General features: G+C 38.1%; 1 protein-coding gene across 1 annotated transcript in view; it reads right to left on the minus strand.

Moving 5' to 3' along the window:
* Positions 1–1,098: 1,098 nt before the first annotated feature.
* nsmfa (NMDA receptor synaptonuclear signaling and neuronal migration factor a) overlaps positions 1,099–24,059 on the minus strand; it is a 28,580-nt gene continuing 5,619 nt past the window's right edge. Inside the window, 13 exon segments of the mRNA XM_077738095.1 lie at positions 1,099–1,857; positions 2,462–2,537; positions 3,330–3,432; positions 3,922–4,001; positions 4,144–4,214; positions 5,763–5,796; positions 5,871–5,954; positions 7,145–7,275; positions 9,112–9,201; positions 11,161–11,213; positions 16,956–17,028; positions 18,497–19,372; positions 19,596–19,657. Of these exon segments, the coding sequence (XP_077594221.1) occupies positions 1,760–1,857; positions 2,462–2,537; positions 3,330–3,432; positions 3,922–4,001; positions 4,144–4,214; positions 5,763–5,796; positions 5,871–5,954; positions 7,145–7,275; positions 9,112–9,201; positions 11,161–11,213; positions 16,956–17,028; positions 18,497–19,372; positions 19,596–19,657 (1,831 nt within the window). The 3' untranslated portion in view covers positions 1,099–1,759.

Here is a 24,059-nt window from a genome sequence, read left to right on the forward strand (position 1 = left end):
ACTAAGTGAAAATGTGTGCCAAATGGGAATTGAACCCAGGTTCTCAGACAGGAGTGAAGTGAACTAACCTCTGCACCAACCAAATGACTACACTGACTTGAGTAATCATTTGAGTGTTTTGATTGTAAGAACACAGAAACAACTAAGTGAAACTGTGTCCCAACCGGGATTTGAACTCTGGTCTCCCACATGGGAGTCAAGTGACTTAACCTCTAAGCCACAATTTGGCCACACTTTTCTATTGTCATTTTTTGTCCGATTTCCTCCCAAATTCCAAAGACCCTTGTCAATAATGGACTAAAATGGCTTAGAAATATGATTCCATACTTACCATACTTTTCTCATTAGACTGAATAGTGTTCATCCTAATATAGTCAGTAGGGAGGAAAAAGATTACAGGATAATATCATCTTTAATTTAACACTTCTTTAAATGTTCAAACATTTTTCATTGCGGTTTCAGTTTGGCCATAAATCCCCCGATTTTTGCAAATTATAATAATGACTCCGTTCAATCAAGAATGGTAGCTTTGAATTAGTTTGAACAATTCTGTGGATTATATTGGAAGGCCAGCAACTGATTGAATTTGATTGATTGGAAATCAATGGGCCACATCTTGCTGTAAAATAAAAATAAAAACACTAAATGCAGATTTTAATCCCATTTGGATGTTGGCCATGAAGCCAGAGTCAATCAAGATTCAATTGTTTAGTTAGTGTGGAAAAAACTTGTGATAGGGGGAATTTAAGCCACACCATCTCAATGTGGTGCTGAGGTAAAAACAGGAGTTCAAAACATATGATGTTTAAAAAACAATTAATTGTCGATTTATTCATAAATGAATCCAAGAAATGTAGTTAAATCCCCCTTTTGGGGATTTTTAGAGGATTTTTTTTGTAATTGTTTGAAATGTCTCAAACACCAGGATTGGATGGCTATTACATCCCTCTTGACATCACAGCAGAAATGTAAATACATTTAGCTTTTCACAGCCGCAAAGAAAGTGCACAAAAATTCCACATTGTTATTATTATTTTTTTCATAAGCCATCAACCCCCCCCCCCCCCAAAAAAAAAAAAAAAAAAAACATAAAGAGGTACAGCACATTTCAGGAACATTAATGGTACATTCACTCCCAATGAGATGGCAATAAATATCAGCATAATTTAAAATTGTTACTTAAGTGGCTAAAACCTGAGTTATTCCAACGTATATGTACTGTAAGAAAACCTCACCACATTTCACATAAAAAATAAACTATACATCGTTGATTCGATGTGAGAATGATTATTATCCGCATGACTGAAGCAATGTCAGATACTCAAGATTCTTATACAGACATAAGCGGACACGGTTAAATAATGGCTGTCACAGTGGATTTTAAAAAATCTACACACCCCCGTTCGAAAATCATGTTTGGTGATCTAAGAAAATCACGCAAAAAAAAAAAATCATTAGCCAACTTATGAAACTCTTCTGGCTTTTTAACAGGGGTGTTTAGACTTTATTTGTATTTATCTCTTTTTTTTAATCTCCACTGTATATAGAACATACAACTGCACATCCTTGCAACCAAATAGGGACTTAAATGGGCTCTTTACATATATATTTTTTTAACCTGAAGTCAATGTCCCTTTTCCACCAAGAGGGAAAAATTGTATGGAGTTAACACTAAGTAAGTAAAACGTCTATAGTCAGTCATAGCAACGCTTTCCCCGTGGCAAGAAGCAAGATCACCGTTATTTCAGCTGTTTGTTCGTCACAAAAGGTCCTCATAGTCCAACAGTTTGGAGTGCTGACGTGTCTTCCAAAGTCGATAGAGGCGGAAGTCAAAGTACATCTCAATCATCTCTTTGCCTACGTCACAAAAGACATTTCCTTTCGCTCAATAATGCTACAAAATCACTCCAATTTAAGTACAGTACCTCTACTTACAAATGCCTCTAGGAGGGAAATTTTCAGGTTATGAAAGCGTTTTTTTATGCAAATGAATGCCTTACTCAAATTCTTAATATTGTAATTAATATTTAAATAAAAATTCAAAAGATCACTTGTCTAAATTTCAAGTCTACATGAGGGTCAATCAATAGAGCCAACCCGGGTGAAGAAAGGTATCCATATTTAAAACAAAATTAGAATTAAGTTTAGTGTAAAGTTAGATTAAGCCTATTTTTGAGTGTGTCTGCATCATAATCCAAGTTCATTTAAATTTATTTATGGTATGTTACGAGCGTGTTGCCGTGCAAAAAGTCCCCCCACTCTCTCTCTCCCCTCTGCGAAATCTGGCTAATTTTAGTACAATTAAACACATGTTAACACTATTAAACCACTAGTTATTTGTTACTTTGTTAATAGATGGCGAATTAGAACAAATCAAAATGTTATTCCAATTCCGAATTTAACGAACGGGAAACGTTGGGCATGCTTTCATCTATATGTGTTTGTGTTTGTGCACACCAACCCTGCGCGGAAAGTTCCAGCGGCGACTCGAACTCGACAGAATAAGGCCTCATTAGATTCTTCAGTTTCTGGAACAGCTGTTGGGTGCAGATAAGAAAGCAAAGGCCTATTAAGCCCCTCCCTTTACCCTTTAAAACCAGCTCAGAAAGTGATGCTGCTTGTCAACACCACACAACTCAAAAAGTTACACACACTTTTGGACAGAGATGAAAAGATGAAACGAGTACTACTGTCTTTTGCAGTTGGGATGCAGGCGTGTACTACAGCACAAATGCTGGGTAAAACAGTGACCTGCAGTTGTTGTTCATGTTGCCAGACAGCTTATCAAGGCCTCAGAGGTCCAGATTTATGTAACATTTTGGCAGCCATGACTGGGATAAATACAAATTGCTGGGCGAGATCAATGTCTGATGCCATGTGCATCTTAAAATGCCCATTTTTTTTGTCTTCTCCCTTGTAAAAACGTACACTTCATTGTAAAACTTTGGCCTTCGATATCTTTTCAAAAACACTCACTAATTATGGACTCAATTCTAACCTATTTTTGTAACATCGAAATGACTGCAAATACCTCAGAAATACACTTACAAACACATACTTACACATATATGTGTATGTATGTATATATATATATATATATATATATATATATATATATATATATATATATATATATATATATATATATATATATATATATATATATATATATATATATATATATATATATATATATATATATATATATATATATATATATATATATATATATATATATATATATATATATATATATATATATATATATATATATATATATATATATAATTGAAAAAGCCCTAGTATTTAAAAAAAATAACTTTTCCTACCTTTTCTCCATTGGGGTTACCAAGGACGTAGCATCCCATTATGTGAATGAGGTTGGGTTGGGGGTTGACTTTACTCATCATTCTGCTGAGTCGTCTCCAGAATCTAAATGGACCCAGGAAATGTTAAACAGACATTTTCTGTTTTTGCCCTGATGTTGGACATTTTGACCACAAAACGATGATTTGTATGTTAAAAAAAATTGCGATTTATATCTTTTGAAGAGCAGTTTTGATGATCACAGTTATCTTTTGATAATCTGCTTCCTCCTCCTTTTTTTCTATCATGTTTCAAATGAAAAGATTTTGCAACTGTGCTGTTTCGCATTTCAACACTATGCCATCTTACAAATCTTATACAGAACCTGATTGAACAAAAAAAAAATGTTTTGTTTAAAACCATCAACAATGACTATTTTACCAATGGCCATTTTTACTTGCTCAAAACACAAAATTTTCAGTTGAATTGCTCTGATGTCATGGATGGCTCGATAGATATCTCTGACGTCTTTTTCATAGGCTTTTTAAAGGAAAAATATAGAATTACATGTTTTAATTATGAATGCATTTGCTTTTAAACAGAACTAATACTCACTGGCTCATGTCTTCCTCCTTTTCCACCTTGGCAAATGTTGCTACTTTGTTTTTCAAGAGGTACAGATGACCTGGGCCTCCCTATGAGACACACAAAGCACACTTAAATATGCTTTATTTAGCATGTTTTATTATTTCGTGTCCCATTTTTTTTAAATTTTTGCGTATGTTGGGGCACTCGTTTGTTGAGGTACTACTGTATCCTTTTATCTTGGTCCCCTACCTGGCAAAAGATGAGCATTCTCCAGAACTTGCTTCCCCTCCTATAAGCTGTGAGCTTCTTCTCTATTTCCTCTGCGAGAGAAGGGAGAGGGTCTGATTGGTGTGAAGGTCAGGGACAAGATATGAGAGTGAGGGTGTGAAACTAGTGAACACACAATGATATTGTGATGAAGGTGTGAATACAAAGAATGGCTCTGAATTCAGGTGTTATAAAGGAACACTAGAAAGCATTCCATTAAAAATATGCAGCAGTGACAAAGTGACAAACATCAATTGACGAGAGTGAAGAGGTGTGGTTGTGTAAATGACTCAGGGGCTTCTGGTCAATAGCTGTGTGCTTCATATTGTTTGACTACATTATCTATCAAACATTTCGAAGTCAAGGCCGTCAAACTCAAATTTATGATGGGCCAAATTAAAAACTGGGACAACCTGGTGGGTCAAAGTACCATATTTTCCGCACTATAACATGTATGGGAATGTAAGGTGCACCCTCAATGAATGGCCTATTTTAAACTGTTTTCAAATATAGGGCACACTGGATTTTAAGACTCAGTAGAAGTAGTAGGAGTGGATGAGGTTGGCGTTATGCATCGACTCAAGAGAGTTGCGCTAAAGGGAATGTCATGCCATGAAACATTCATTCATCATCCACATCGCATATCCTCGTAAGAGTTGCGGGGTTGCTGGAGCCGATCCCAGATGACTTTGGGCAAAAGGCAAACTACCCACAAGACTGGTCGCCAGTCAGGTGTAGCGTATACAGAGAGACAGACAACCTTTTCGCACTCACAATCATTCTGCTCCCGAGTGGGAATCGATCCCACGCTTGTCTGCACCAAAGTCAGGCAAGTGAACTACTACGAGACAATCAGGGGGGATATGTCATACTATGATTAACCAATATTGATTCATATATGGCCGCATCGGGTTATAAAGTGCAATGTCGACTTTTACAAAAATTGTAAATAGTATACACCGTATTTTCTCGCATATAAGACGCTCCCACGTATAAACCGCACCCTTAAAATTCTCTTAAAATTAATTACATTTTCTACCATTTCTCATGTATCAACCGCCCCCGGTTCACAATTTTCCCCTAAGTTAGTAATTCATCCAGCAATGTTTGCTTTCTTACTGCAAAACAGAAAATAACCAAAAACTAGTAAATGTTAATTTGCTGAAATCTACTGGTGAAAAAATATATATACATATATACATATACACATACACACATACACATATACACATATACACATATACGTACACATACACATATACATATACACATATACGTACACATACACATATACATATACACATATACATATATACATATATCATTCATTTTTTTTAGTTAGAAATACGGCTTATATGTGATAAAATACGGTAAGATGTGCCTTATAGTGCGGAAAATAAATCAAGAAATTGACAAACTGTGGTCTTACTTTTCTCTAGAAGAGAAATGTTAAGTTATTTTGTTTGAAAATTGAGCTGACTGGAACAAGCAAAATTAAATATCTCTAGCTCCCCAAACACCCAAGTGTGGCAAAGCACTTATTAGATGAACGGTTTTAAAATGTAAAATCATTCAAAGAGATTATAGAATCACAGACTCACCCAAAATATCGTCAAAAGTTGCATGTTCGTGGTCCTAAGTAATAGAAAACATGATTAATCAGAAATATATTTTTGCTTTGACTGCATTTTATAGAATGTTTAACTCACGTATAGAATTGGGATGATGGATGGGTCATCCCTACGAATTATAGTGGGGACATACTCCGCCTTTGGGACCTTGGAAGAGATCAGCTGAAGGTGAAAGAAAATGGCAAGTCTATTGAAAGCCGATAACAAAAGCCTTGAAGTTAGGTGAATGATGAAGGAGAGGGAGGCTGCAAGTAGGAAGGCAGAAAAGGGGTGAAACGGCCATCATATGCGGTCATGACCGAGAAGGAAAAGCAGAGCTTCATACGATATTCATAGGATGGGAGCTAAGATCAGGCGGTCCTGTCAAACGCTGGCAAGCTCCCACGAAAACGGTGATAAAAGCCTGTGGAATGTACAGAACTCAAGTCTAAAAAGGGCTCTTAGCAGTTAAAAATTCGACTTAATAGTTTTGATTATCAATTTATTGACGTGTCATTTTTCCATGCATAATAGTTTATGTTCACTCTGAAGCCACAACAGTTTTTCCAATGTTTCTCCATGTTAAAATTGATTAAAATTTTCATATATATATATATATATTTGTTTTTAAATGCGATTGCGCTATTACTCTCAGTATGTTAAGAATCAGGCGGTAGTAGTTAGTGTGTCAGGCTCACAGTTCGGGGATCCTAGGTTCAAATCCAGGTCGGTTCTCCTGTGTGGAGTTTGCATGTTCTCCCCTGTGTGGGTTTTCGCCGGGTGTTCCGGTTTCCTCCTACATTCCAAAAACATGCCTGGTAGGTGGGTTGGACACTGTAAATTGCCCCTCTCTATAAGCGTGAGTGTGAATGGTTGTCCTTCTTGCGATTGGCTGGCCAAATTACAGAAAATGTACAATACCAATTTGTATTTCAACTTCATAAAAACACTGTCAGTAAAGCCAAAATCTTTTTCCTTTTTCTCGCAAAAACTATCCTTTAGGGCAGCCCGGATGCCGAGTGGTTAGCACACCTGCCTCACAGTTTTTAGGTCAAGGGTTCAAACCCAGATTTGGAACTTCCTGGGTGAAGTTTAGGCTTAAATAGGTTTCCTCTCACATCCCCAAAAACTTGTGGTAGGTTGGTTGAACACTTTTCATTGGCCCTTGGTATGAGTACAAGGGTAACTGTTTTTCCACTCTCTTTATGCCCTGCGATTGGCTGGCCACCAATTCAGGCTATCCCCCACCTGTTGCCAAGAGTTGGCTGGAATAGGCTCCAGCACACCCTTACGAGAATAAGGCGTACGCAAAAAGAATAGTGTTAATGAATGTTGTCCTTTAATATGGATGACCTGCATAGAATGTGTCTTACCATGATTTTGGGGGGTACAAAATCATCTCCCTCGCAAGCTAGCCTCTCCATTTCTCTCTCCTCCTCCCAGTCGGCAGCCTCATCAACGGCACCTTCATCAAGAGTGCCGCAGGAAGTCGGCAGTTCTCCACCTTGAAAGAAAGAATGCACGCTAATGAGTTTTAAAAAGGGATATAAAAAGGGGTAGATTAGGTAAGGTCACAAAAAAATATAAGCCATAAGCATATAAGCCATACTCTTGATTCAGTCATCATTTTTTAGTTACAAATATGGCTTATACGAGAAAAAATACCATAATCAATATCATAAAAGAGCGAAAACATGTATGCCGTAAAGCAGGCAGCACGTTTGAATTTTTTTGTGTAATCAAACTGAAACATTAGTGCAAGGGCTATAGATGGGTGGATGTTGGTTTTATCTAATTTAGTTGTCTTTATCTTTCATGTACACAAACACATAAGAATAGATGACAAAGAGAGGGAAACGGAATGCGGTGCAGGCAACATAGAATACGAACACCTTTTTTAAAGGAAGGAAAAACAATTCAACATTAGGACATTAGACACTCAACAGCACATTTATCAAACAACACAAAGTGAAACACACTGAAGATGGATGCGGAAAGAATACATTAAAACCACACGGACACAAAAGACGACATGTAGACCAGTCAGTAAGTGACAAACATATAGGTTGCATTTGTACACTCTTCTGTCAACATTCACACAAACAGTTCATTTTTGAAAGTCATACTCACAAACAGAGCATCACAAAGTCTGATTTACGGTCACAAAGGCAAACAGAGAATTTATTGACAAAGTTGATATTTCACTGTCCTTGACGACGAGCACATTGTCCAAATTATGGTCCGCGCTCCAAATGCATTTGTCTGCCCAGATTTATTATGAAAATATCAGTGAATATGGCCCCCACAAGAAACTTGAGTTCAATGTATATTCTGTTGTACTTCTCAGCATTCTTCTCAGCTCATTCATACTGTCCGTACATAATTAAATGTTTTCATTTTTTTTTTTACCAGAAGCAGATGTTTCTGAATTATGTGATCAAGTCCGAGCACTACTGCACATTGTTCAATTTCCTATCCACAATCACATTCATTCATTTTCCCTGTGCTGTCAAAACAGCACATTCAATGGCAGCCAATGAGTAAATAGGGAACCTTAAAATATCACAAACCCAAGAGGAAGTAACCTGGAAATGCACACAAATCCTCAAGAATCGACAAACAAGTAAAAAGCTTCCCGGAAAGTCCCTCAAAAGCAATAGGAAATGATCCAACGTTTACCAAAAGTGACCTGTAACTACCCTAAAATGAAAGTGACCCAAAATTAACTCATTGCCTGCTATTGACTGATAGATCTCAAATTTGCTTAAACTGAATGTGGATGCTCATCTTTCAGTGGCATTGATATAGCTTGACGTCCAATTCATTTTGCTTGAGGGGAATGTTTATTTGCCCCTCTCAGTCAAATGGCTTGGAGATCTGGCGCTGTCCATGGTAGCAAATTTATTTTTTGAGTGAAAAATCAAATGTTCATCAAACGTGAGATCTAAATTGGTATTAAATGTGTCTTGTGAACCACCCCTGATCTAGTCCAACAGAATATTGTGTTCTTTGATTATCTATCGACTGAATCCATTAGATCAAGGGATCAAGGGTGTCAGACTCGGGTTGGTTCGCGGGCTGCTTTAACGTCAACTTGATTTCACGTGGGCCGGACCATTTTAGATATAATATTGAGATTTTTTTTTTTAATGGATTAAAAGAACTGGATTAAAATCCCAGAATATTCCGTTTTTTATACATCTAAAACAATGTTTATTTTAGCTTTTTTTTAATCAAAGGCAGTGAATGAGCTCAAGTTATATTTTTAGAAAGTAGGAATTAGTCTGGGCACAGATTTTGTGATTACATTTTTTTGCGTGTGCGTGCAGTGTGAACTCACTGTCTCTGGGTTCATGAGGGGAGTCAGTCTTGACAGGGGTGGGGTCACTCCAGGAGCGGCTGAAACTCTTCGATCTACGCTCAGCAAACGCTATTACAGGCGGGAAGAGATCGTCACACATGCGTGTGCGAGAACGCACACATACGGGTGCGTGCACACTGGACGATCGACAAACGACCTGAGACGTACAGAGACGAATGCGGCTACATGTCCACTGGGAAAACACACAAACGGACAAAAGCCACACCAAATTCATCCAAGCGTGTTTTTTTTTTAAGGAGCGCAGAACAGGTTTAGGCCAAGAACTTTGACTAGTGGGACAGATAATAGTTATAGGTTTCTTAAAAGGGCAATTATTAGAATTAAAAATAGGGGTGCCATGTTTAATCTAAAACTAACTCAATATCAAATGAAATTGTTATTTCAATCGTCAATAGACATTACTGAGCACAATATTGTTTAAATCCTCTTTTCTTAGCCTCCTAATAGCAAATGTATTCCAATTTCTTTTTATCTACATTTTTAAATTCTTTACCATATAATTTTACAATTTGTAATTAAGAATGAATACGTGTAATTATCATCTATTTGTTTATTTTGTCCTAAATGCTTATCTTCACAAACTATGACCCTCAGGCAGGGGACACCCTGAATCACAGACACACGCTTTGATAACAGTATGTCCTTGTACAATGCATATTTGTAGAAGAAAAGAAATGGCGGTCGCCATGTTCCTTGCTCAAAAAAAGCTCCCCCTGTTTCCCCTATGGCCCCCCTGAAGATTCCATGGATGCCTCTCAAACCTCACGAAGAGGACTTGGACTAAAGCTTCCAATAACCTTTTTTAAAATTATTATTTAAATCAAGATGAGAGGAACAATTCTTACTGTGAGTACAGTACTTAAAGTATTTACATTATTAAATTTTTTAGATTATATTTAGATATTAATACATTACAGGATGTTCATATGCATATAAACTGTAATGTTTAATAATTGTAATTTTATTTTTATATAGGTGTGAAAAACATGTAATATAGTACTAACAATAGAGGGTATCCTACTAGCCATAACTAGTCTATTATCCATGATATTTGTGGGATTATTGTACTTTGATTAATTTAGTTAAGAAAAAAATGAAAAACAGGGAAAATGTAAATATTCTGTTCATTTTTCAATAGTTTAGAACATATTTTTAAAGGGGAAAGCAGTACATTTTCTTTCAGTTCTGAAGTTAATGCTTTACTCTCATCAGCCACACAAAATGAAGTGCTGCTCGGATTTCGTGTGTTTGACACTGATGGACTAAACCAGGGGTAGGGAATCTATGGCTCGGGAGCCACATATGGGTCTTTTGATAGGTGCAAATGGTTCTCCACTAAAATTTGTCTTTTCTTCAATGCATAATCTCATTTATCCACATTGATTCAAAAGAATTCGATACTTTTTTCGTACTTTAAAAGTGGTGAAATGACAAAAAAATGCACACATTTTCATGTATGGTTCTTTTTAAATTTTGAGTCAAAAAAGCAAATGTTACCAGACATCCTGTTTGAATTATTTTCTAAGAAATGAGAGACGGTTCCACTAGATGGCACTAATCTTAATCAGAAGTTCCAGTTTGTACTGTGACCTTCTTAAGCACAATGCATAGTAAAACTCGATTGCACTAAATGAGACAGCTAAACTTGGTGTGATGGTGTTGGGTTTTAACCATTTTTTTTGTTTAGTTTTTAATCGTAAACAGCAAATTCAACACTTAAACTTCAACCACACTGAACCTTTAAACATATGAAGAAACCTTCAAACTCTCAAATCAGCCCAAAAACAAATATCTACAGTGAAACCACAGTAAAAGAGAAACATTGCCTCAAAGACACACGCACACAAACCCCGGAAATCCGGAAATCTCCAAACAACACTCAAATGCTCACAAATGCCATATAAGTGGTGAACAGAAAAAAGAAACACACATGGATGAAGGCGGGGTGAACAGCACTCAGAAATTGTGCATCAAGCACGCATCGACTCACGTAAACATCTGACTCACTCTGTGCTTTCATCCTTCTGCTGCCCACCATACGAAGATGCTTCCGGAAGTTCCTTTTGGGTACGACGGAGGAGGAAGAGGCAGTCAAATGTAAGGACGGCATGAAGTGAAGGCGAAGAAGGTGGGTGAGGAAAAACAAAGGGTTGAAAGACAAAAACAAGACATTATTAGAGGCAATGTTCATGTCAGTGTGGGCAGTTAAGAGCAGTTGACTCATTAATGAAAGCAACCAGCAAACACATTCTATATAAAGAATCACTTGAGAAAGAACTCACCAAAGTACCGTATTTTTTCGCAAATAAGCCGCCTCCAAGTATAATCCTTACCCTTAAAATCCCATTGCCCTTAAATCATTGAATTTTACAATTTCTCGCGTATAGGCCCCCCTCTGATTCATAATTTCCACCTCCATATTCATGGTTTTAATAAGGGTACTCCCTATTAAAACCATGTCTTACTTTGAAGGTAAAATCTAAAGAAAAATCATCGCATGTGGAATTTCTGAGATACTGTATAAATCCAAAGGCTCATCTACAAGATTGCACATTCCAAAAGGGTGTTACCTGCACGTGGACGAATTTAAAGAATTATCAGAGGGGGTGGGGACATAGAAAAGCAATTGAATCATTCAAATTCAGATTTTCAGAAAAATAATAATTAAATAAATAAATAATAATACAAAAAACAAATAAGGATACAAACTGTTTTATACTAATTCATCTGGTAATGGTTGTTTTCTTACTGCAAAACAGAAAATAACCAACAAATAATAATTTAATTTGCCAAAATCTACTGTTGAAAGAGTATAAGCAACGCCGTTAGTGCGCATTTAAGCCGTACCCTTGATTCAGTCATCATTTTTTTGTGACTAATACTGCTTATATGCGATAAAATACGGAATATACATTTTTTCCCCATGCACAATCGCTTGTTTCTACTCGTTTAGAAACACTTTTCACACTAAACAGGTCGTTTAGGCAACAACACACTACATCAACAGACAACAGACATAAACGCATGCTGAATAACAGCATGATAAAGCAACTGCAGATTGTTGTTAGTGTCTTTGTTGTTTAGAACTTTGGTTAAAAGTGACCTCATTATACTCGTCAGAAATAGTTTGACACATGCTGACACACACACAGGAGGTGTTTCTTTGATGAAAGGTGATATTTATCACAGAGAGATCTCTCTGCTAAGTTCCATGTGGTTTTATTCTTTCTTTTTATAAAAAGCACCATCAACCTCTGTCAACCTGCTTTGTCTGTGACTCAGAGAAAATTATTATTGAATCTCCTGCCTTTTGTGACTATTAGTCAATTAGTATTCAAGGAATAGAATATACTTGCTAGTGTAGTATTGCTTAATTTTTGCAAATAAGCAATTATCTGTTGGTCAATAGACAAGAAAAGATGCTTTAGTTTATACTTTTCTCAGAAAAGAATTGTTCCAGATTAAAAGTCAATATTAAAAATGTTTCAAACAGGAAAAACTGCTAGTAGTGAATTGAAATAGTCGAGTACTAAAGAGGCAGAAAAATCTGCCAAGATATTATAGATCTTAACATTTACTGTGTCATTAAAATGTCACTCTTAATATATATGTATGTCTATATACAGCTGACTTTTCATAAAAGTCCACGTCTGAATACATTTTATCACTGCAGATGAGGTCATTTCCAAACCAATTTTCATAAAATTGAATGAAAATGCTCTCAAAAAGATCTGTCCTGAGCCAAAAAATGATCAGGAGAGAAATGGAACTGCTAACTAATTTGGCTGTGCCCCAAATTGAATGGATTTGTTCTTGTCCAATGTTACACCGATCCAAGATGGCACTAATTAGTTAACAAGCATACAAGCGGCAATAAAAAAGAATACATACAAAAAGGTCACTTTGTAGAACATCTTCAGCAAAGCCAATTAAAACATGACACATCTAAAGTATATTTAGAAGAGTGAGGCACCTCATTGTTCTCAAAACAGATGAAGTAATAGACATGTATTCACATAGTTTCGACTGTTCATGAAAGTTAATTGTGAACATTCATTTTGAACAGACAACGCACGCCCAAACTGTAGATGGACGAGAGCGACATGGCACTGGAATTGAGAACCAGGCTCTCTGGGTGTCAAGTGGCCATCTGCCCCGCGTGTCACATAGCGTCTGAGCCTGTATCTGAAGGACGTCAATGTCACCTCCCGGCAAAGTGTTTCTGGAGTTATTCAATGTGTCAATTTGTTCCAGTCGCTCAAGTTATTGTGCAGAGATAAAACTTTAGAAGTCATCGGATTGGCAATGACAGGCATTCTACATACTGCGTGGGTTTACTCCCGGTATTCCGGTTTCCGACCACATTCCAAAAACATGCGTGGTAGGCTGATTGGACACTACATTACTCCTAGGTATGGTTGTGAATGTGCATGATTAACCGTTTCCTTGTGCCCTGCGGCCACTGATTCAGGGTGTCCCCCACCTCCAGCCCGTCGGCTGGGATAAGCTCAAGCACCCCTGCGCCCCTAAAGAGGGTATTTTATATATATATATATATATATATATATATATATATATATATATATATATATATATATATATATATATATATATATATATATATATATATATATATATATATATATATATATATATATATATATATATATATATATATATATATATATATATATATATATATATATATATATATATATATGTATACATGTATACGCATATATGCATACACATACATACATACATACATACATATATACCGTAGTGCGACTTAAATGTATCTTCTTTTCCTTTTCAATGGGTATTTTTTGACTGTTGTCGACTTATGTTCAGGTGTGACTTATAGTCTGAAAAAACAGTATGGTATATAAAAACAGCAACAGTGTGACAGCATTCCTAGAGCATCACCCTATTTCTCTCTTGGCCTCAGTCAGATTAGGACTAAGAGTATCAGAGCCAACGGACAAGCACAAACAGTGCTAAAGTAAAGCCTGATGGGACATTTTGTACCTTAGGTACACTTTGGCTGAATCCTGTTCTCTCTTTCTCCTTTTTCTTGAGCCAAATCCCCAAAAAGTCCTGCCAGGACGTGTCACAGTATTGAAAGGATAAGAGAGGGAGAAGCCGATTCAGTCGGGGGGGTTTGAGTGCGCAATTGTGGGGTGATGCCAAAGTTTTTTAGCTGCAGGCTTTAGTCAAGCAAGCAGTGGAAGAGATGCTCATGTCTGCGGGCAGCTGCTTCTGCTTACCATATCATTTCAAGTGTCATCTCTAGGTCTTATTTTTTCCTTTGCATTGTTTGACATAATGTAACACTTAAGTATTTGTTTATGCGCGTACCATTAGAAACTTAATGATTAAATCTGAACAGTTGGAATAAAGTTTTGTCTAATTGGCGACTGAAGGTCACTTGAAATGGCAAACAAGGAGACATATTTAAAGCTATTTTCAGACAACCTGTTGCTTCCGAACTACTGTCTGGTTCTGAAAATGCATCACTATAATTGTGCGGGTCATCATTGTTCAACATATTCCTTCTAACATGATTAGCAGTTTTTCAATGTAGCCACCGCGCAAGAGGAAAATAACTCTAACTTGGGGCTAGTGGATGGGCAAGCCAGGCATTCGCTCAGACCCTGGCCAATAAAGGCTCCTGCCCAAGGGCATGCAAAATGCACTCTTGATAAATGAGAAGAATGGGCCATTTAAAATGAGTGCAGTTTTTGGGCCTGATATATTATTCATTTAATTAAATTAATGTGTGGGGAAAAATACATTTTGCAGATGGCACAGGCCCTCCATTGATTACTGTATTTTTCGGACTATAAGCCAGACTTTTTTTTTCATAGTTTGCCTGGCCCTGCAAACAATACTCAAGTGCGACTCAAGTGTATGTATTGATTTTCCCTCTTGAACACTGAAAGCGTGTTATGTTGTTCTTGTTTTTAAGGCTATAGATTTCCACCCAAAAATTGTAAATGTTACGTTAATAGGAGACAATTTAACCTGTTGTTGTCCATTTAACTGTTTTTACTTTAGAGTATGTTTGTTCTTGGCTTCTGCTCGAATAAAAAAATTGCCGTGCCTAAAATGTGACCCTAACTCCAGTGCGACTCACATATACTTTTTCCCTCTTTGTACATTTTATGGCTGGTGCCCCCTTCATTCATCCATTCACTCACTCATTCACTCACTCATTCTACTGTTGCTTTATGTATATTCCATACACTATTATTGTGCATCTTAACAAATAACAATATTTTTAAAACTAAGATAATAACAGTAAATAGTTAAATTCAACAAATTGAAGCCTATATAAGCACACAGATCTTGTGTATGTACAGATACAGATATGTAACTACATAAATTTCAATAGAATAAGAAATAATACAAACTAAAAGCAAAGTGTGTGCATATGCCACAAAAAGAGTATTTCTTACACTTCTTAAACATCAGAAATCAATGGTCAGTAGTTAGCAGAAGTCAACAAAGCAGGCCAACGATGAATGGTAAATTGGTTAATCTCGAGAATAAGCAACAGCAGATAAGAAATTTAAACAAAAAGGGTATATACTTACGATATCCTGCGATGTTTTGTCCCATTTGTAATTAGCGTGCATGCAGAGGAGGGACAGAAAAAAACAGGACAGTGACCAGGAAGCATTGACTATAAAAAAATAAAAAGTAAAAGTCAGTAAAAGCAGACAGAATGATAATTGTATTTTGACCTTCCTCAACAAAACTATAGGTCTCAAATGTACCTCAAGAGGCCTTGAAATGACAAAAATAACATAGCTATGATATTAAGAGAAAATCTTGAATTGTGTTCCATGTGTGTCAAACTACACTGGAACTATCAAGGGAAGCTGTGAAAAGACCAACTAAATGCCTGATATTTGAAACAAATCTACAATATAATCATATTAACATTTTAAAGGACATTCACTGTGATGGGTGGGTCACATTGCCTGGCCAAGCTTTAAGGGGTTGCAATATCTTATTACTGTGTACTAAAATTAAAGTCTCTGGCAAGCGAAGTGGTGTATCCATCTAAAAGCCCCCATAAAAATGACACTCTGGTAATGTAAGGCTGTACTCGGTATCATAACATTTACATTACAAGTGTGATATATGCCACCCCCTGATGAGTCATCACCTTATCATGGTGGTGGGAGTTGTGTGTCCCAATGATCATAGGAGCTAGGTTGTCAGGGGCTTTGTGCTCCTGATAGGGGAACCCATGGCAAACTGGTCTGAGATGAGGGACCAGACAAAGAAAGCGTGTCACCGGGGTCCACTCTTGGCCCAAGCCTGGAGGTGTGGCACAATGGCGAGCACTTAGAGCCCAAAGAGGCTATAAGGGTTCCTCTTCCCATTGGCTCACAATCTGTGGGAGCGACCAAAGAGGTCGAGTGCGACGACAATTGGGCGACGGTAAAAGAAGAAATCCTTGGCGCTCCGATACCCAGTTGCAGAAACTGGATCTTAGGATGTTGAATGTCACATCTCTGATTGGGAAATAGCCTGACCTAGGGTGCCTCCTGGAAGCCTCACTGGTGAGGTGTTTGGGGAACGTCCCACTGGGAGGAGGCCACAGGATGCAGGACATACTGGGGAGACTGTCTCCCAGGTGACCCATAAATGCCTTGGAATGCTCCTGAAAGAGCTAGATGAAGTAGCCCGGGAGCGGAAAGTTTGGGGTTCCCTGCTCTAGCTGCTGCCCCCGCGACCAGACCTCGGATAACCAGAGGTGTGGCATATGCATGTTTACGTGTGCTTCAAACACTTACGCCTGCATGGTGGTTGTAGCAGTTTGAAAGGAAAACATGTTTTCCTTTGGGAACCAGTTGGCATCATCTGCAATTAGAGACAAAATGGTCAAAAGATGAAATGGAAAAAAAATTGTCAAAGGCAAACAAACTATTGATACAATAGTATTAAAAAGACATTATCTTTGAAATATGAAACCACAAATGCTGCACCATCACTTCACAGTCCAACACTCCACAATAGAGAGAGAGGAGACACACAGGAAGCCATAGCAGGAAAAAAGTCAAAAAAGGAGACAGTTAGAAATATGCAGGCCATTGAGTTACATCAACATCAAACCATTAGTGTTCATCAAATCAGTGAAGAAATAAACATTTGTTCAATCGTTGCCATCTCTGCCAAACAGCTCATAAACACGCCATCCAATTAGACTGCAAAGCAATTGTACACGCGCTTTGTGAACCTACTGACCTCGCTTGGTTTTGTGTAGTGTGGTTTCAGATAACAGAGAAACTTTGGGAAAGAGACTAACATATGTGCATAGCTTTAGCAGGTTTGCTAATTTTAGCATAGGTTATGATGGAAACTATGATTGCCATATCCTCACAGGATGGCGGTATGTGTACAGTTCAAACTACCAGGCCATCATGAGTAGAATCATTGAATAATGGAGGTGTCCCATGGGGTACATCATTGAATAATGGAGGTGTCCCATGGGGTACATCATTGAATAATGGAGGTGTCCCAGGGGTCTCCAAACCGCAAAGGACTGAGGCATGACGGGACATTTCGTACGGACACTTCGTCGCCAGACAGTTCGTCGAACAGAAATATTCGTCGACGGACAATTCGTCGGCGATATGTCGAATGGATATTTAGTCGAAGAGTGTTCCGACCAAACCCTTAACACAACCATCTTTCTCTTCGATTCATGCTCACTCACTCAGTTTAATTGACTCATTATCTCAGTAGAGTCCGGGAATCCGTAGTTTGTTTCTTATAGTCTTCTTCCTCTGAAGTAAAAACTCTTTCTCATGATTATAATTTTGAGAGAGAGAGAGATTACCTGGTTGATCGCTTTCAACTAATTATTTATGCAACAAAACAATTGCTCACGAGGGAGCAACCGCGACAAAAACGCTCTTCGATTAAATATCCATTCGACATATCGTCCGGCGACGAATTGTTCGTCGACGACATGTCTGGGCACTGACTAAGGTGGTGCAGGATTCCATGTTAGCCAAACAAGATGAAATGTTTTCACCAATCTAATCTCATAGAAGTGTTAACTTATTACAGTCAGAATCAGCTTTTTTAGCAGAAAGCTGATTCATTGAACTGCCTTGGCTGGATTGGGTGGAACAAAAAAAACAGAACCCACAGCAGCCCTTTATCAGTTTGAAGACCTGCAATGTATTCTGTAAAATGTTCCTAAAGCTATTTCTTCACTGATTTGAAGCACATAACTCAACACAGGTTATGATGAATTTTTGAGCCAATTCCTGAATTATTTCTATTTTAGTGCTTCTCTTCTGTGTGTCACCTTCCCCCTCACCTCTCTCCAGCCCAGTCACTCGGTCCACACTCCACATCCTCTCTAGGTGTCGGTTCTGCTTGCCTGGCTCTCGAGACGCGCTTTCTAGGTCCAGCGAGCCCTGGCTTCGAGAGGGAACGGTACTGCAGGAGTCGCAGGCCAGGCCGCTGCATTCCCCCTCTCCTTTACTGCTGTCTCCCCAGCTGCGGATGTTGTGGGCACTGACAGAAGTCTGCAAAGGGGGCTGAGCCAGCTGATGGTGGTGGTGGGAGTGGTGGTGTGCTGTATGGTGGGAATGAGACCCCGAGACGCTCGAAGCTTGTTGGTTGCCACTTCCACTTGCCCCACAAGCCCCAGCGCTGCTTGAGGGTCCCATGTGGTGGTGGTGGTGGTTGCCATGGTGGTGGTGGCTGGCACCATAGTTGCCTGCGCCGCGATTGCCCCCGGTTTGATGATACTGGGTCGGAGACGACGAGGAAGAGGAAGGGGAAGCGGAAGGTTGACAGCCTTTGGTTCCCAACCCTCCACTCCCTGGCCTCTCCTTTAAGACACAGAGTTCCAGGCTTTCCTTGCTACCCCGGCTGCCACTCATCAGCATGCCGTGCTGGGTGGTGATAGTGTAGACACGAGCGGGTTGCAGAGTGCACCCCACGCCCTTTTGCTTGTCCTCCTCCACTGAGAAGCTGCGTTCAAGGGATAGCCGCACTGGCTTACTGGAAACGGTGATGGATGAAGGTCGTTGATGTTGTAGACCCACACTTGTTTTCACTATGACGTTCTCTGAGTTATCTTTGGAGTCCTTGTCGGTGCAGAAACGAAGGCGATTGTTGATGGGACCCGCAGTCTCGTTAGGCGATTCAGGGTCAGGATCCACCAAGGTTTCACACAGGAGATGAGCTAAGGGTTTAATGAGGGAAAGTAGACCATTAATATAATCACCAACACAATATATGCAGGTCAAGTACCCCGTGGCGCTGAAAAGAAAGTGAGTGTGACGAAGAATAATCGGAAAAGTCTGCGAAAAGGAATAAGCAGTCTATTGAAGCCTTGCATTTCTATGGATGGCATAATGAAGGCAATGGGAAACAAAATGACGGAAGTCAGGACGGCAAAGGCTGACCTGATCCGTTTCGGTTGTCAGGATGTGTATGTGACAGGTACTCCCCAAATGCTCGTGCTGCTCTGTGGACACACATACACATATAAAGTGATCAATTCATGGAGGTGCTGTAAGGTTAGGTGAGAGGCGCCGGAAACAGAAAGGGTAGAGGAAGAGAGAAGAACAAGCCAAATCCAAATTATACACCTAATTGTCCTCCTTGTAGGCTCAGACCGCCCACAGATTAAGTTTAGGCTGTTTATCGGCGTATTTCAGGCAGCCTCATCGAAAGAGAACGTGGAGGAGGGTAGGGGGAACAAATTTAGGGAGATGATGTTTCAAAATGTCACCTCGGTTTACAGAGAGAGATGATAAATATTTCGTTTTTCACATTTCCACAAGAGTCAAATGCGTTTGACTATATGTGGGCAAGACAAGTGAATGAAATATCTTTTAGCATCACAAAACCATTTTCTAAGTTACTCCTACATCCAAAAGTACTGAAGTTCAAACTTTACCCTTAAACCTGAAAGGGTAGTTAAAAGCTCTCAAATTCAGATCTGTTTCACCGTCTTTTAGGTATGGCTTAGTGTAGTTGTTAGATCTTTGTCATCCAAACTGAAGGATGGAGAATCATCAATTGTACTTCAGCAATATGGAATTGTTTCTTTAACAAGATACTGAATATATGAGTTTGAGTTGTAGAATTGCTATAGCTGTCTGTCATGAGGTCAAACAGTAGCCGACTCTCCAACAGAGATGACAAAAAGCCGCAACTACATCAACAATATCCGCAAAGACATCCTTATTTTGCCTTTACACCGTAAACAGTATTGTGATTATTGTTTTTCATATGCCAACAAGATCTCTGTCAGGCAATCACAACAATAGTGCAGCTAGAGTCAAAGTGCACAGCTAAACTGTGCTATACTGCTGCAAAAAGGTGTAAATGAAGGTGGTTCATATTGGGGCATACTTCACAGAAGAAACTGGAAAGAGGATGATAAAAGTGTGCTCTCCACAGTCACTTTAGCAAAGGTCCCAATAATTCAGCTTTAGATTTATCCAAGTGTGAAATGTCTTGTACTTGTAGTTTAAGAGATGACACTTCTATCTAGCAAAAGACAAAGAACAGAAGGAACCATCATTCACTCGCGGGATATGTAAAACGGCAATACAAACACTAATAGACAAACAACAGTCTGTGATTGTAATGGGGAATTAAAAAAGGAAATGAGAAAACTGGCTATGACTCTGAGTATATTAATATTAATTACTCCCACTGGGAACTAATGAAAAATTCTCCTCTAATTATATACCTGTTGGAAAACTTAGCAGCTTCCATAAAATGTTGTGATTAGAGCATCGCCAAGGAAGGATCTGATCAATTTGGATGTGGATTTACTACAAATTCAGGTGAAGATTTTTGAAAATCTATATTTACCATTCTTTATCATAATCATCTTTATTGCTCAGGTACAGTGTTTCACAACCTTTGGAATGGCACAGTCTGCATAAAAGTGCATGTAGCAATATGAAATCTTATAAAGGAGTTGATAGGGCACTTTACACTTGGAGCAGGTCAAAAGCAATGTTCCTCGCCTAACCTTGCACGAGGCAAGGAAAAATTAAAGAAAAAAAAAGTAAATCTAAAACTCAATGTGGGATAGCCATTTGGCCCGATTCTTTAGATTCCTTCAGAAACACTAAGAGAAAAGAACATTCAGCACTGACAATTCCCAACCCTAGTTAACTTGTCTAAGGCCGTATTTACACAAAAAAAAGTCTAGTTAGCTTTATTTAGTCGGGACCAAAATACAAAACATCTGCTGCGGCTGACCACTACGTTTCTCCCGATCATGCATGATCAATAGGCAAGTGGGAAAATAGAGTCAAAGCGCTTTTTATAGTTCACAAACCCCATTAACCACTTTAAATTGAAACTGCAACGTGCCACTATGAACTTCTAACGTAAGTGCCTAAAAAGTTAATGCAGTGGAAGAAAAAACTGGATTAATGTCAGCTGATTTTGTGCTATAGACTGTGGTCCTCAATGTAAAAGACAACTGTTGATTTGTATTTAGTGCCTTTCCAGGATTACTCATCCTTAGCGGACCATTTGTTTGCAAAGGACTAATGAGCAATAACTTGGATCAGCAAGTACGGAGTGACTAATAAGTCTGCTGAAAAGCCAAAATACCCCCCCCCCACCCAAAATAAATGTAAAGATGGAAACGCCCTTTTACCTCAGAATTATTATAACAATTCTATGAGGTTGTCAACCATCCCTTCTCTCACAAACATAATGCAAATTCATATTTGACGGGTTCTGTCCTTTAATCTCCTGGTTATCTTTTCTCTCACTCTCTTTCTTTCTCCTCCATCTTCCACAAGGGACAATGTGATTGAACAAAGACGCTTTACATGGTTAAATAAATCAAGCTCAAATATGAACCAACAGTGAACGCCTACAATAAGTCAAAATGAATCCATTTAGACACATTAAAAGTTTTGCTACAGGGACTGGAAGAGAAGTTAAAGATGTTTCACTCCCTCCAGAATAGTAATTAAACACTCGAAGAAAATGCTTGAAATGTCTGCATTTACATTTCACGATCCAAATGACCCAAATTCTATGGATTAGCAAAACTACCATATTTTACAGACGATAAATCCCACTTTTTTCATAGTTTGGATTAAAATCTCAGCAACACTTGACTTTTATGTTGTTGTATTGTATATATTGTTCTTGGTTTCAGATCAGATAAAAGTTACGCTTCCAAAATCTGACATATATTCCAATGGGACTACCAAGCAGTTTGGTGAAAAAAGATCCACTGTTGGAGCAATCATTAAAAAATGGAAGAAGCTAAACTTGACAGTCATTCTCAATTGGTGTGAAGCTCCACGCAAGATATCACCTCGTGGTGTCTCAAAGATCCTAAAAAAGGTGAGGAATCAGCCCAGAACTACACAAGAGGTCTTGGTCAAAACTAACATACCTGGTTCTCAGGTTATGGAGAATAACTTTGAGGAGAAACATAATTCAAGTGTTTGGTAATATATAAGTGGCTCTTCTCCAAAGCCTTTCATGATTAATAGGTAGCCGCACTAATCAGCAGGTGTTCCTCTGAAGCGCCATTCTCGTGTTGTTTTATTCAGAGGCTCGGTTTATTGTAAACAGCAAACAAGGGTGCAAAACACTCGACACCATCATGTATTATGTGCCCGGAAATTGAGAATGAAACAGACTGAGAAAGGAACTTCTCAATCCGTCCATCATAACAAATTATTCTTTGGTTTGTTGGTAATGAGAAATAGAACCAAGTATACTACAGTCAATTTGGAATGAAATGAATTCAGAGAACTCCAAATGGAAAGTATTAGTTGTAAGCAATGGAGTGATTGCATACAATAGTAGAAAACGTGGCCTATAATTTTATGCTGTCAACTGTATGTTGTAAATTGTAAATGTCTTTATGAATTTAATCTAGGAATAGTAAAAACCTTTGTTATCATGAGTATGACTGACTTTTTATAATAAGACATTCAGCCATTACTTCATGATTTTCATTTCCTAACATCAAAACTATTTTTCTAATATTCATTTAATGTTATAATATTGCAATTTTGTCACAATAATCCTAATTATTAAATTTTAAATTATTTGTAAGTTGTGTGTTTATGTGCGTGTTTACTCAGCTACTAAACCTCCACCCTCTACAGTGCACCGGCCCGTCCATACCAGTGGAAAAATGTCTTTGCATTTATTATTCAATTTAAAAGCTAAAACAATTCTACTTTTTTCCCGCTTCTTTTGCATTTTACATATATTGCCGACAAAATTTATGTACCATATATATCATTTCAGGGGCAGTAATGGGGATCTTCGAATGGTTGGTTTACATGTAAGATGCATCTCTAAAAACGAACAATCCAAGTTACAAAACCACTTCTGGTACAAATTAATTTCACAACTACCATTGTACTATTCTAATGTCTATATTTATCATTTTAAGTTATTTTTATTTAATATCCACCTACTAATGTAGATATATGCATCTTGAATTACTAAAAAAATAGTTAGAAAAATATACAAACAACATACAATTGAACGACCAAGGTTTTTTATTCCCAGTCTGAACCTTATATGCCATGTTTTGTTTTTATTTATCAATTGTAAGAGACGAGCTGATATGGATTTTTCAACACAGAGCAGCCATTCTTGCTGAAGGCTTTTTAATTTACGTGTGCCGCCTTCAATATAATTTTTGTGGCACACTTCTTATAACACAACAAAATGTCGCTCCTTCTGTCTTCACATCTGTTGTAAAATTGAATGCCATAAACTACAAAGAAACACGTACTGTACTTGATCCAAATGGACTACATGGGGGCTTCTCAGCTAATCATATACATCGACAGGTAGAAAGACAGAAGGACATTTGTGATGAATGACGCCACCACGGGCACTAAGTCATCTTA

This window comes from Stigmatopora nigra, chromosome 17 (assembly GCF_051989575.1).
Source record: "Stigmatopora nigra isolate UIUO_SnigA chromosome 17, RoL_Snig_1.1, whole genome shotgun sequence".
NCBI lineage: Eukaryota > Metazoa > Chordata > Actinopteri > Syngnathiformes > Syngnathidae > Stigmatopora > Stigmatopora nigra.